Source organism: Prunus persica, chromosome G6, assembly GCF_000346465.2.
Source record: "Prunus persica cultivar Lovell chromosome G6, Prunus_persica_NCBIv2, whole genome shotgun sequence".
In the NCBI taxonomy this organism is placed as follows: Eukaryota; Viridiplantae; Streptophyta; class Magnoliopsida; order Rosales; family Rosaceae; genus Prunus; species Prunus persica.
This window is the reverse complement of record NC_034014.1, coordinates 21753175-21768118: the sequence shown is the minus strand read 5'-3', so window position 1 is coordinate 21768118 and position 14944 is coordinate 21753175. Positions and strand designations below refer to the sequence as shown.

Below are 14944 nucleotides of genomic sequence, written 5' to 3'. Positions count from 1 at the left end.
ATGCTTCATTTTGTTTTTTTTTATGTGGAAAAATGGCACACCAGTAATGGAAGTTGCTTTGTAAATTCGGATTCTGACTGAAAAGTTTTTAATTGGGCACACTTTAATTAGAATGGGAATTGTGTCAACCGTCCATAGTTTAGTGGTAAGAGCTCATGAAATCAAGGAAAGAAATTTGATGAATCTTTTATGTTTGAAATAAGAGGAACTTCTCAGATTTCATTATGTTCTATATTTATTTTAACTACAATCATGTTCTCTATTTTTTAGTTAAAATTTAACTAAAAACACACAAAGTTATTTTATGAGCTCTCTATAAAATTTCAACTTCAATCATACTCTCTAATTTAGAGAGTCATAAATGCTAGAATTATATTTTAATTCAATATAAATGGTCCATCTCTATAAAAATAAATAAATAAATTATATATATAGACAATATTGATTAAAGGTTTTAAAATATTCAATAAATAGGGTAGCATTAAATTATAAGAAGTCACCACGAGTTCATTTTCTCTCAAATTTAAGAGCTCCTAGAGATCTCTCTATTTTAGGAGCTGAATAGGGAGCATGGTTGGAGGTGGGTTTTCTTACTTCCTCCCTAAATTTTATCTAAAGAGGTAGTTTAGGAAGTCCATTGTAGATGCTTACTAAACCAACATTTCAGATTTATTCTTTGAAATTGTTATTGTTCAAATGTATATGATATATGTTTTTACATTTCATAGTTTAGGCAGTCTCATTGGAAATATAACTTAAGATCTTTTGACTTGCAATATACACTTAAGATTCATAAATAGAAAAACATAGACGTGAGTTAGAACAGTTGGCCAAGGTACTTTTGATAATGAACAGTTCATTATCTGTAAAACTTGTTTACTTTAGTTGATTATCATCTCTTGGGTTGTGAGATCGCCTCATGGTGATAGCTTTTTTTTTTTTTTTTGGTTTTGTTTGGGTATTAAATCAAGGCAGGTTTATTGCATTACAAAGTTTCAACTAGTACATCTATATACATTCACCAGGATCCGAATCAAGGTTTGCTGAATTTAAATACAGTATATCTCTTCATATTGACGTACGATCCTTCTGCTTTCTCAACCAAGAAAAGTCCGTTGATGACTGCTTACCGTGCCTGTTCCACAAAGATAAATTAAAACACATGACATGCCTGTGGACTTGCTTCAATTAAAGTGCAAAGTTGTGGTTCAATGTTTCAAGTTAGTTGCTTGAATTAAAGCACAAGGCGTAATCTGCAAATATATATGACTTGAATAGTATTCAGGTAATCTCATACCTAACATTGTTCTTCAGTTCTTGTACTTCAAGGTTTCCTTCTCAAACCCAATTGTGGGAAATTGCTTAGCATACTCCTCGACATCATGTCGGAGCTTTGCAATTTCAGATTGGAAGTGAGGGGCGGGCAGTGCGGCCACAAAGTCCTTCAACTTTGTTCCTGGTATACAGAAACGAAGGAAACGCAGTTCCATATTAGCCCATGCAAACACCAGGATTATCAACAGCCAACTATTAGATACCACTTGTATATGAATGACAACTGGACAAACAAAAGCTTGGTGAGCATGACATTTATGATATCAAATAGTTTAGGAACCTTGGGCTTCCCCCTTGATCTTCACTGCTAACTTCACAGCAGCATCAAAAAAATCTGCAACTTTAGCGAAATCCTCCTCAACAAATCCCCTAGAGGTTAGAGCTGGGGTTCCTGAAGTTTCAGAAAAATCACCGAGTAAGGTTACTGAAATTTTATGAAAGAAAAAGAGTGTAAGAAGAACCAAAATTATGAGAAGCCTTTACCCATCCTGATGCCGCCAGGAACCATGGCAGACACATCTCCAGGAACAGTGTTCTTGTTGGCTGCAATGTGAACAGCTTCTAACACTTTTTCGACCCTGGAGCCATCAATACCCTGGAAAATGAGGTTTTAACAAACAGACAGTGCTGTCACTGCATCTTTCATGATAGAAAAACTGTATGGTACACTATTACATGGAGTCAACAGCCCAGATTGGTAGTTTCAAAATTTCTCTGACTATAAAGCACAACTAAGTGGTAGACTTAGATGATTGCACAAACAAATTTTTGAAACCCAGAAGCTTCTCTATACAGTATTACAAAAAAAAGAAAAGTTCTGTTACCTTGTTCTTCAAATTCACCAAAACTAAATGGTTCTCAGTTCCGCCAGAGACAAGTTCGTAGCCCTTCTCAACCAAAGACTGCATATTTTTTTCCAATTTTTAGCTATTAGAATGCTGGAAGTAAATTATAGACCTATGTCTTAACAAGAGAACATTATATCAAGGAAAATTCTAGCATAGGTGAACAAAAGGAAATGTCTGAAGCTGTTATCTCTATCTCTCTTTTCCTTTTGAAATATATATGTACAGAAATTCTCATACGTTGACATCCGGACATTATTATCGTGCGGACGCCATGTATTTTGTACTACCCCTCCCTATTTTCCTGCCTGTTTACAATAGCATCCACACAATAATAATGTGCGGATATCCGGATAAGAGAATAACTGATATATATAAATTCTCCTATGCGGACATCTGGACGCCATGTATTTTGTACTACCCCTCCCTGCTTTCCTGTCTGTTTACAATAGCATCCACACGATAATAATATGCGGACATCCGGATAAGAGAATAACTGTATATATATATATAAATTTAAGATCTTGTCTCAAAAACAAAGATTCTTACATCTCAGAATATGATACCTGTGCAAATCTTGAGCAATTGCTGAGAACTTGCTCTTGATAAGCTTTGTACTCTGGTGTAGTAGCCTACATTTAAACAAGAATCAGAAAATATGACCAATAAGATTTCAACAGAACTTGAAAAGTAAAATTCTCAAGTATCATTGGTAATTTTATGAAAGAACTGGGGGAATGAGAGTGTGAGGGTAAAAGGGTAAGGTCTGAATTGGCCATGGATGTTAAAGGCCAAGAGAGTTAATACTTCCTTAAAATTGCTTTGGATGTAGCCAGTAAACCATGCATATCTTACATCGGACCATTTGCAAATAGGAACTTCCACATTTTTTTTCTAATTCAGTGGTCACAGAAAAGTAAAGCAAGTACTTCAAACAAAATTTGCAGTTTGACAGAGTATGTGTCAGTTCCATAAGACAATATAAGGTATTTCAGTTTCTGATCTGTATAGATAAATACTGTCTTGGCCACCTGAGTTCCATAAGATATTTGCACGGGCGGGGAGCTGAGACTCAACTCAAGATGCATAAGAAACCCCTATTCTCAACATCAACAATAACTACTACAGATCATTTATTGCCATAAATAATTAAATATACCGCATTAACAAAGGAATTAACTTCTACAAAGAAAATAAAAATTAAATTCCTGGTTATCATAATCAGCATGTACACCTGTTTCAATGCAACTGCCAAACCAGTAATTGTGTGGTTGTGCGGGCCACCTTGAAGCCCAGGAAAGACAGCTTGATTGATTTTGTCTTCGTAGTCATACAGCACCTTCAGGAAAGTATAAACATTGGGTGAGTTTAGTAAACTGCAGCTTAAAAGGTAAAAATAAATAAGTTCGAACTGTGATCTTGGAAAACTCACCTCTTTCCCCTGTTTGTTAATCTCTTTTACCCCCTTCCTGAAGAAAATCATGGCTCCACGAGGGCCACGAAGCGACTTGTGCGTTGTGGTGGTCACCACATCCGCATACTCGAAAGGTGATGGGATGACACCAGCTGCAACCAACCCACTGATGTGTGCCATATCTGCCAACAATATTGCTTTCTGATTGTTGCATACCTGTCAAGTACTTAAAAGGTAAATCTTGGACTTTTCCACCATCACATGAAATCAAATTCCAAAGGAAATTATAGTTCTTCCTAGTTCTAGTTTTCTCAAGAAAAGAGGTGTAAGGATTTTCTTTTGAGTTTTTTCTTTCTATTATTATTATTCAAATCCAAACAAGCTTACCTTGCGAATATGTGCATAGTCATACAGACGTGCATAGGCACTAGCACCAGCAACTATTAATTTTGGCCGAAATAGCGTGGCACTTTTCTCCAACTGCAAATCATGGTTACTCTTGTCAGATGAAGCTTCTACTTGCACAGGTAGATAAATTTAAACATAAAGTTTCTATATGACGAGCAAGAATAATAAGAATAAGATAGATTTCATCTTGGTAACCTTTCAACAGAATGTTGTGGTTTAAATAATCCATTACAATATTTCAGCAATAAGTTTTTGATAATGTCTTTTTTGGTCTTTTGATAATGTATCAAAAGCTGACAGTTTACTAATCCTACAGCCTACAGGTTTAACTAATAGGTTTGAATTTGCACTGTGTTATTATTTGGTCTTTATTGATCTTCATAAATTCCTCTGTCATGCCAAGGCTAAAAAATAAAGGTAGTTTAAGGCATTTCTGAAGTAGGAACTTGGCAACAAAGTAACAATGAAAAAATGAGTTGTACCCCAAGAATCAACATAACAAGAAAACTTCTAAGCTACCTGGTCGTAGTCAATATAGCCAGTGCTCTCATTCAATCTGTATGGCATTGTTTCAAAAAAGATCGACACAGCAGATATCTTTTTAGTGTCAGTCTGCACATTACCAAAAAAACAAAAAAACAAGAAATTTAAGAGGAATGTAGTTACTGTCAAGTATTGAAGTAACAAAAATTGAAAAATTATAAACGGCATGAGGTTCAACTTTCTTCAAAGTCAATAGATGTTACAAGAACAGTGATACTATTCTAGTGCAGCTATTTCAAGTTTCTAGAGAAAAAAGAATCTGCAGATGTTACAACAGAACAGAGGAAATATTTTCAAGTACACCCTTATGTTTAGAATCAAAACAGATGAACACTGATCATAGACTGATTAGACATTTAATCACAGCAGAAACTGCTCACCGGAAGTTGTAATTACCTGATAGCCATGAGAAAGATGTCCACCATGAGGAAGATCAAGTGCCATGATTCTATCATGAGGTTTTAACAATGCAGTGTAAACCTGGAAATTAGCTGGAGACCCTGATAAAGGCTGCACGTTGACTGCAATATAGGAAGATGACATCATGTAAAAAAGAAAGCTTCTATGCGGTTAACATATATTAGATATTGCTAAACCAACTATTCAGGGATTTGATTGACTTGAGTTAGGGGACTTGGTTTGTGCTCAACTTATTTAATACATCAGACTCTAGTACAGCAAGACAATACTGATTATAAATACAGAGGCTAACCCTACTCCATATATATTTTTCATGGTAATTCTTCATGGATTTTGCTCTCTGCCTCTTTTCTTCTCACACCTCCTATCTCTCCGTCATCTTCTCAGTTTCTTATGGCTACACAATCCTCTTCCTCTTCTTCAATTGTCACTTCAACCTTTAATCTTCTACCTAATCCTAGTCTGTAGAATATTTCTAATCTTGTTTCTGTAAAATTGGACAGAAACAAATTTCTATTTTGACACACTTAGCACAGGCAACTGTATATTAGCTAAACATAAGCCATCCAATCTTCAACCCCAAGCAAACACTCATCTCCAATTACTACCTACATTATAGTATTCTCCAGCTTTTACTAACTTCTTGCAACTGATACGTTCAGTGGCTCCAGGAAGGTGATAAGAATGGTAAGTTCATTCACACAGTTGCTAAAAATAGTCATAGGAGATATGTGATAGGAAGATAAAGCTAGAAGTTGTGTTGAGGACTAAGATGCAATTTCGGGATGATGGTAGGAAGTTTTTTGTGTAAGTTTTATCTTCTGAAACCAACTCCATTGATCTTCCAAGACATCCCATGCCTAATTTTGGAATCATATAGTAACAAATAGCTGGAGGCTGTTCATATAGATGTCATCCTGAATCATATAGTAGATGTTCGAAAAGTGGCCTGTGAATGTGAAAATATGGTCCTGGTGAATGTTGAGATGCATACTGCCCGTATGCTTACTTTTGGACATTGTAACAAATAGCTGGAGGCTGTTCATGAGTTATGCCATATGAAGTTACCTCCCCATTTTGCTGGATCTAACCGAAATGCTTCCAGAGCACGCTTTTGGCATAAAGATTCTGCCATGTCAATGAACCTGAGAATTTGAAGAGTTATTTCTTAATTAGTTTCTAGCCCAAAATAAAACATAAAGAGTTGACTATGTAAACACCCTGCTTTCAATCAAAGGGAACAGTTGGGAAGATTTCACATACTCATTTCCTCCATAGTATCTAGCACCGGGGTATCCTTCACTGTATTTGTTGGTCATCACTGACCCAACTGCTTGCATCACAGACAGCGATGTGAAGTTCTCTGAGGGTATCAGCTCTAGCCCCTTCAGAAATACAACAAAGAATTCTAATAAGAGATGAAGTTAAACAACATACCAAAACTTGATATCATGCTGAAGAGAAACTTGTTTCCATCATTTAAATTCCCACCACAAAATCATAGAAAATGGAAAGAGATAAAATTTTCTCAATTGTGGCCTAGATAAAATTGTCAACATAGACTACTAAAAGAAAGCACTATTCACAAGTATAATTGTTCACTGAAAAATAGGCATCAAACCACATCATTGTCCATTCTAACAATCATTGTTCATACCAAAGTCTTGATTTTGATTACACAGTAACAGCATACCTTCCATTGCCTGGTTTTCTCGTGTTCAATGATGTCTGCAATTTCGGGATCCACAGCCTCCAGTGGAGCATTCAGTTGCTTAGGCCACTGTAAGATATAAAGTTCATGCTTTACTATTTAGAAACAAACCACATCAACACACAAAAACACAAAGCCAAAAACCCAAGTCAGATTAAAAACTGGTTATAATGGGAACTTACTGTGACACCGGGCTTCTCCTTGTCGTAGACAGCTTCATTGGGCAAAGATGACTGTAAAATGAAAACAAGTAAGTGGGAAAGTGGTAAAATTATCAGGCATTCAACGACAGCAAAGAACCCAACAACACAAAACAAGAGAAAAAGTAGAAAGAACCATGTAATAATGAGAGGTGGCATTGAAGAGAGGGCGAATGGGCTTGTCCCCAGAAGAGGAAAGCCTGCGAAGCGCCAATGCCATTGCCATGCTGAGTTTTCTCTCGCTCTTTGGCTTCTGGGTTCAGTTGCGTGGGTGAGGTTTTGGTGGTAGTGATTTTTCCCTTTGTGGTTTTTGAATTATGGTGGCTTTTGTCCTTGCTCTCCTAGGTGGGCTTATCATGGTTGGTTGCTCAGTTCGACACCTGTTTTGTCTATAGCTTCAGAGTTTAGATTTCATTATCAACTACAAAGATTGGTGCTTTTGTAAACTTGTAACTCAATTATGTGGGAAAATGAATTGGTGTATGAGAGAGAGATATGAGACCAAAGCCATCCATGAAAGGCCTATCCAAAGTTCTCATTTCTCAGCCACAAAGGGACTCTTGCAGATATGGCCTGATCGGGTTTTGTGTATTTTGTGAGACAAATTTGGCCACCGAAGCTTTTGAATTGTTCATCCAGGAGAGAGAGGACTTCACCAACTCAAATGTCATTTTCGCCGAGGTGGTTATATAGGTTGAGGTAAACTTACGAGAGTAAATATTATTTTGCCAAAGTTATTTTCTTATATGGTAGAGTAATTTGGACCATACATTTCAAGTTTCAACGAACGTTAATCATATCAACAAATTCGAGGTTTCGGCTCAGGCGCCCCCTTATTCAAGGTGAGTTAAATTTGACTTTATGTTCAATTTGTGAGATGTAAGAGCAACTCCACCCATTTGCCCTTAGCCATGGCAAGGGTGGAGCTAGGGCAGCCACTATTCACGTGAATAGTGGTTGCCCTTGCAAATAGTAATTTGTGTTTCCACCCGTTGCCCTAGCTAAGGGCAATTACTATTCATTTTTTTGTTTTTTCCTCATATTTTTTAATGAAAATAATTAATTTGGGTAATATTTTCAGATAAGATTTTCGGGTTCCTACGTGTCAAGACTATTCATAATCAGATAAAATTTCCGGATAAGATTTTTGGATTCAAATTTCGGATGAATTTCAAAGTTCAAATTTCAGATAAATTTTTGGGTTCAAATTTCGAATGAATTTGGGTTCAAATTTCAGATAAATTTGGGTTCAAATTTCAAATAAATTTGGGTTCAAATTTCGGATGAATTTCAAAATTCAAATTTCATACAAATTAGGGTTCAAATTTCGGATGAATTTCAAATTTCAGATAAGATTTTCATTCAATAAAATCAAGCCACGTGGCATGTCTATCTTGCCAAAATTTTCTATAAAACCAGAGTCTCAGCTCATACCTCTCACACCACATCTTTCTATATTTTCATTTCTCAGAGTTTAGAATTCATACTTCATTCATTCTGAATGAAAGAATTTAGGAGATGCTTGGAGAGGCAAGAGAGAGAAACCGTAGAGCAGATGAAGTCAATGAGTTGCAGAGACAAGTCGATGAGCAAGTTCTCATAGCAGTGGCTTTGCAAGAAGAAGAGAACCAAGGTCGCCGCCATGGTTCACAAGTCGGCCGCCGCCGAAATGTGGAAAGACATAGGCATTCTCGGGGTAAGAATCTTTTGGAAGATTATTTTATCCCAACTTCTTTGTACTCTGATGTTGATTTTCGAAGGCGATTTAGAATGCAACCTCATTTGTTCAATAAAGTCATGCATGATATTTGCAATTATGATGCATACTTTGTTCAAAAATGTGATGCTGCTGGGGTTTTGGGGCTTCTTCCGGAGCAAAAGCTTACAGCTGTTATACGAATGTGGGCGTATTGAGCATCTGCTGATCAGGTGGATGAGATTGCCCGGATGGGGAAGTCCACTACGTTGGAGGCTTTGGTAAGATTTTGTCAAGCAGTTGAAACTCTGTATACTAGGGACTACTTGCGTAGACCTACTCCCAGGGACCTCCAACGGCTTCTACAAAAAGCCGAAGCTCGAGGATTTCCAGGAATGATTGGTAGCATTGACTGCATGCACTGGCAATGGAAGAATTGCCCAACTGCCTGGCAAGGTGATTACGGAAATAGAAAAGGCCAAAAAAGTATCATCCTTGAAGCCGTTGCTGGCTTCGACACATGGGTTTGGCATGCCTTCTTTGGAGTTGCAGGATCCCAAAATGATCTCAACGTGCTGGGTCAATCCCCGGTCTTCAACGATGTATTGAGAGGCCAGGGCCCCAATATCACCTATCAAGTCAATAATACAGTGTATCAAACGGGGTATTATCTAGCTGACGGCATCTACCCAAGGTGGACCACTTTTGTCAAATCTATTCCGAATCCCCGATCCCAAAAGCAAAAATTATTTGCTACCTATCAAGAGGGATACATGAAAGATGTCGAAAGGTGTTTTGGTATCCTTCAAGCTCGGTGGTTGATTATTCGAGGTGCGGCCCGTATGTTTGATGAGGAGATCCTCAGAAGCATTATGATGACTTGCATCATCCTCCATAATATGATTGTGGAGGATGAGTATGATTATGATGCTTTAGAGGTATATGAACCGGATCCAATGAACACGGCTTTGACACGGATTTATGAAAGGCCCATGGGGCCAAGTGGAGAAGCATTTGAGCCGGAACCGTTGGTGAGGGATGGTCATTTGATGACCCGAATGATAGATCGATATACAGAGATGCAATCTTCGTATATTCATGAAATGCGTCAAGTTCACTTGATGGAGCATCTATGGGCGGTGAAAGGCAATGAAGAAGAATGATGGAGCATAGATGCTTTGGTTATGTTTTATTTGTATATGGTTTGGTTGTGTTGTATATTTATTTATTATGCTTTGGTTTATGGTTTGGTTGTGTTGTATTTTTATTTATTATGCTTTGGTTGTGGTTTGTTATTATTATTGTGCCTTGTTTGTAGTTTTTTTTTTTTAATTTTGTTTTGTTTGAAGTATGGAATATGTTGAATAAAAAGGTAATTTATTGAATACTTTGTTTATTAAATAACGAAATCTAATACAAGTCATTACGAATTACTACTACTAAAATAAAATACATGAATTACAACAACTTTAAAAGAAAACATGAAAAATACAAATACATAAAAGGTAGGCTAACAAATTTAATGGTTTCCATCATTTAACCAATCCGTGTTGCTAGGCCCATCATCCCGGAAAAGTCTTCTTCTCATAACATCCCTTCGTTCTAGCTTCCAAAATTGTTTTGTTTCAGGGGACATATGACTTGTATCCATGGCCATGGTTTCCCGATCCGTCATGTCTATATCTTTTTTGCACAAATACTCCCTTTCTCGTGCATACTCAGCTTGAAGGGTCAACTCGTTATCTTGGCGTTTTTGCTCCATTTCAATTCTTAGGCCATTTTGCCTTGCAATTTCCTCCAAAAACTTTGAATTATGATTGCTTGAATTACCCACTTTCTTTGCCTTTGCGGCCTTTCGGCCAATGGGCCTCGGCTCCTTTTCCATGGGTGAGTCTTGACTCATAGGAGAATCAAGAGGTGAATCCGGTGTCATTGAATCACTGAGTGGCGTCTCGTTTAATACAACGTCGGGACCCATTGGAATAATTATGAAGCGTTTGCAATATTTGACCACCTCCCAACATTCATGATGGGTGAAATTTTTTTTGCCACCCCCGGTTGCACCGAACCACATTTGTGCTTGTATAATCTATTTAACAAAAAAATGGAAATGCAATAAATATTTAAAATATATTGGATATGCAAGTAACAAAAAAAATAATAATGAAAATGCAATTAACCTTACAAATAAATTAGAAGTGCAAGAAAATTAAGAAACAAGTGGAAATGCAAGAAATATTAACAACATATTGAAAATGCAAGAAATATGAACAAAATATTTAAATTGCAAGAAATATTAACAAAATATTGATAATGCAAGAAATATGAACAAAATATTTAAAATGCAAGAAATATTAACAAAATATTGAAAATGCAAGCAATATTAACAAAATATATATATTAGGAGATTAAACTTAATAAAACAAAAATTATAAAATACTTACCTCGTTAGTACGATTTTCCCCGCTTCTATAGTTGTCCATCGCTTTTGCTAGGGCAGCTCTCCATTTTCCCAACTCTTTATTCAGGATTTTCCACCTACTGGATAATGCCATCTCCGTACGAGTAGACCTTGGAATTTTTTCACAAAATTCGGCATGAATTTTTTTCCACATATGAAAAAATTTCATCTCATTGCCGGACACGGGACAATGACAAATTTGGAGCCAAGCCTCACACAAGGAAACATCTTCCATGGTGCTCCAAGCCCCTCCGGTTTCGATAGAAGAAGCCATAAAAATATGAAATCAAAATGCTAGATGAAAAAGAAGAAAATGTTGAGTAAAAAGAGTGAATAATAGTAGAAGTATAATGAAATGTAAGAGTATTGGTGTTGAAAGTGAAGGGTATTGATAGGTATTTATGGAAAAAAAATATCAGAATTTTTTAGAATTTTAAAAAAAAATTTACGATTTTTTTTCATATTTTTATTGCCCAAAAAAGCGTCAGTCGTTGGATTAATTTGGAGAAGCAGATCGGAAGGCTGGGGAGGCGACACGTGGCAGCGTACCGTTGGAGCTGGCGTCGCGCTGACGTCAGCGCGCGCTGGTTCAAATTTTTTTACCGTCAGCAACACCCGAGTTGGACCTGGGGCTGGTCTCGCCTTCGGGCTGGCCCGAGTTGGTGGGTCCCACACCACCCCCGGGCCTGGGCTGTACGCTAGAGCGACTTTTTTTTTTTCCTTCCCTCGCCTCGGGCTGGGCTCCCTTGGTGGAGCTGCTCTAAGATGCATGTGGTTGTTATGGGTTTTTTATAGGGCTATGATGTTTTTGAGGTTTGTGGGTGCTTGATGTAAAATAGGGCTTATGGGTTTGTTTAGTGTTATGATATTTTTGAGATTTGTGGGTGTTTGATGTCAGATGGGGCTTATTTGAGTGGTTTTTGGGGTGATCGTATGAGAAGTTTGTCTTGTTAATATGCGGTTTTGGTTCTCCGGTCATATTTGTGTTGTGCAATGAGTCAAAAGTGCATGTTATGTGTTGGAAATTAGAAAGTTATTTGTTTCTTTTTATGTATTAATTGTAATTGATATATGAGTAGCCTCCAATTCTAAAATGACGGAATTTTGATTTCCATCATTTCAATTTTTGGCAATTGAAGATTTCAATATTTGGATTTATATATGTTGAATTTTGTAAATGACAGAATTTTGTAAATGGCACTATGGAAATTGTGAAATGACGCCTATTTTGATGGAAATTAAACTCGAGAATTTGATGCTCCAATTTCTACGATTTTTTCCGCGCGCCATTTAAAAAATTCCGCGCATAATTTGCCAAACAAGAGAATTGTCAATTTCTCCCTTAAATTCCTGACTTTTAGCTAAATTCCGAGTTATTTTTCTTCATCCAAATGGATGGTTAGAGCACTTCCACCGCTGCAGTTTGGCCCGGGCATGAGGGGGCCCAAGTCCCACGTTGCGCTTTCAGCTGGCTTTAGTAGCCTGGGCAAGAGGTGGATCCTAGCAAACTGGGCAAACCCAAAGCCAAAGCTTGGGGGCATCTGACGCTAGCCTGGCGTTAGCACCTAGGTTTTAAATTTTTTTGCCGTTGGCACGTGGGGTGCACTCGCCAACGTTGAAAAAAATTTGAAACTTCCGTGCACTGACGCCAGCCCTTATTTCCCCCAACGGCTAGAAGTCACGTGGCTTATCCAATCGTTATTTGTCCTCGAATCCAATGGTAGAAATTTTTTTTTTTGGTTAAAAAATTTGAATTTTAAAAAAAAATACCAAAAAATTCTGATTTTTTTTTTCTATAAATACCTACCAATATTCTTCACTTTCCACACCAAATCTTCATACATTTTTTTTCTTCTTCCAATATTATTCACTTTCCACACCAAATTTTCTTCACTTTCCAAATTTCATTTGTGTTGAAATACAAATGGCATCTTCCATTGAAGCTGGAGGGGGCGTGGACAACAATGGAAGATATTTTATTGTGTGAGTATTGGGTCCAAGTTGGTCATTGCTTGATCACGGACAATGAGATGAGGTTCTCTCATATGTGGAGAAAAATTCATGTCGAATTTTGTGAAAGATCGAATTCTGCTCATACAAAAATTGCCTTGGCAAGTAGGTAGAAAATTTTGAATAAAGAGTTGGAGAAATGGAGAGATGCGTTGACAAAAGCGAGGGACAACATTTGAGGCAGCGAAAATCTTGGCAACGAGGTAAATTATTTATAATTGCCATTTTATTAAATTTAATGTCCTATTTTTTTTTCAATTTTTCTTCCATTTCTTTTTTTTTAAAAAAATAGATTATGCAAGCACAAATGTGGTTCAGTGTCATTGGCCAAGGCAAAAAAATCTTTCAACAATCACCAATGTTGGGAGGTGGTGAAAAATTGATCGAGATTCAAAATTATTCCCATGGGTCCGACTGTTGTGTTGAATGAGACGCCGCTCCACGGTTCAACGGCATCAGATTCGCTTTTGGATTCCCCGATGAATCAAGACTCACCAATCTAAAAAGAGTCGAGGGCTATTAGAAGAAAGGCGGCGTAGGCCAAGAGAGGGAGTAATTCCACCAATGATACTGCAAAATTTTTGGAGCAAATTGCTCTGAACAGCATAAAGAGACATGAAAAGAGATGCGGATGAGAATGCAATATATGAAGAATTTGCAAGAGAAAGGGAGTATGCACGCAAACAAGACATGGAAAAGAAGGATCAGGAAACCATAGTCATGGATACGAGCCATATGTCCCATGAAACAAAGTCATTTTAAAAGTTAGAACGAATGGATGTTATGAGAAGAAGGCTTTTCCATGACGATGAACCTAGCAACACCAATTGGTTAAATGATGAAAACCATTAGGTTGTATTGCTTGTCTTTTATTTAATGAGTTGTATTTCTTGTCTTTTATTTATATTGCTTTTCTTTTATTGAACAAAGAAAGTATTCAATAATATAGCTATTTATTTAACACATTGCATACATCAAAACACAAAGAAAGCATAATTCATTACAAAACACAACCAAAGCATAATTCAAAACAAAACACAACCAAACCATAATTTAAAACAAAACACAAACAAAGAATAATTCAAACAACGCATACATCAACACAAAGCATAATTAAAAACTAAGCATCTTCACTTGACTTCATTGACTGTCATTGCCTCTTACTGCCCATAAGCATGAATATAAGAAGATTGCATCTCTGTATAACAATTAATCATACAGTTGTTATAACGACCGTCCCTAACCAACGGTTCGTGCTCCAGTGGTTGTCCATTTTCCCCCACGAGCTGTTCATAAATTCTTGTCAATGCCATGTTTATGGGATCAGGTTTGAACACCTCTGGGGCATCATAATCATACTCATCCTCCACAATCATGTTATGGAGGATGATGCACATCATCATAATACTCCCAAGCACCTCTTCATCAAACATATGAGCAGCCCCCCTAATGATTGTCCACCGAGCTTAGAGGATACCAAAACACCTCAACATCCGTCATATAACCCTTTTGATAGACAACAAATAATTTTTCCTTCTCCGATTGAGAATGCAGAATTGTTTTGACGAATATCGTCCACATCGGGTAGATTCCGTCTGCTAGGTAATACTAGGGCTGGACATCCAAACCAGAAACCATGTAAAACCAGTCGAACCGAACCGACGATACAAGTTGGTTTGGTTTTTTTTTTTAAATTTTTGTTTGATCAACAGTGTGAAACCGAACCGAACCAAACCAAAGGTATATTGTTCGGTCTCGGTGTGTGATATTCAAAACTACCGATTTAATCCAACCGGATCATTACTGTAGCACTTGTACACGTGTCACGCTTCTATTTGTTGTTGGTTTAGAACCTATAGACCACATCACATAGAATTCCTTCCCCCAGTCACTCTAATCTC

General features: G+C 37.1%; 1 protein-coding gene across 1 annotated transcript; it reads right to left on the bottom strand.

Annotated features, from left to right (window-relative positions):
• On the bottom strand, positions 931-7522 carry LOC18774648 (serine hydroxymethyltransferase, mitochondrial). The gene is made up of 16 exons (XM_007204991.2): positions 7013-7522; positions 6859-6909; positions 6659-6745; positions 6229-6350; positions 6034-6110; positions 4942-5066; positions 4522-4614; positions 3982-4074; positions 3613-3810; positions 3415-3519; positions 2747-2812; positions 2160-2237; positions 1819-1930; positions 1616-1726; positions 1298-1456; positions 931-1135 (listed from the first exon to the last, which is right to left on the bottom strand). The coding sequence occupies exons 1-15, from the start codon at positions 7100-7102 to the stop codon at positions 1311-1313; spliced, it is 1554 nt and encodes a 517-aa protein (XP_007205053.1). The 5' UTR covers positions 7103-7522; the 3' UTR covers positions 931-1135; positions 1298-1310.

Bases quoted from the DNA above. Each gene is read 5' to 3' on its own strand.
- LOC18774648 (XM_007204991.2), bottom strand. From the start codon at position 7,102: ATGGCAATGGCATTGGCGCTTCGCAGGCTTTCCTCTTCTGGGGACAAG. The intron at 6,910-7,012 runs GTTCTTTCTACT...TTCATTTTACAG, and splicing joins CCACCTCTCATTATTACATG to TCATCTTTGCCCAATGAAGC. The intron at 4,615-4,941 runs GTAATTACAACT...GGTAATGTGCAG, and splicing joins ATCTTTCTCATGGCTATCAG to ACTGACACTAAAAAGATATC.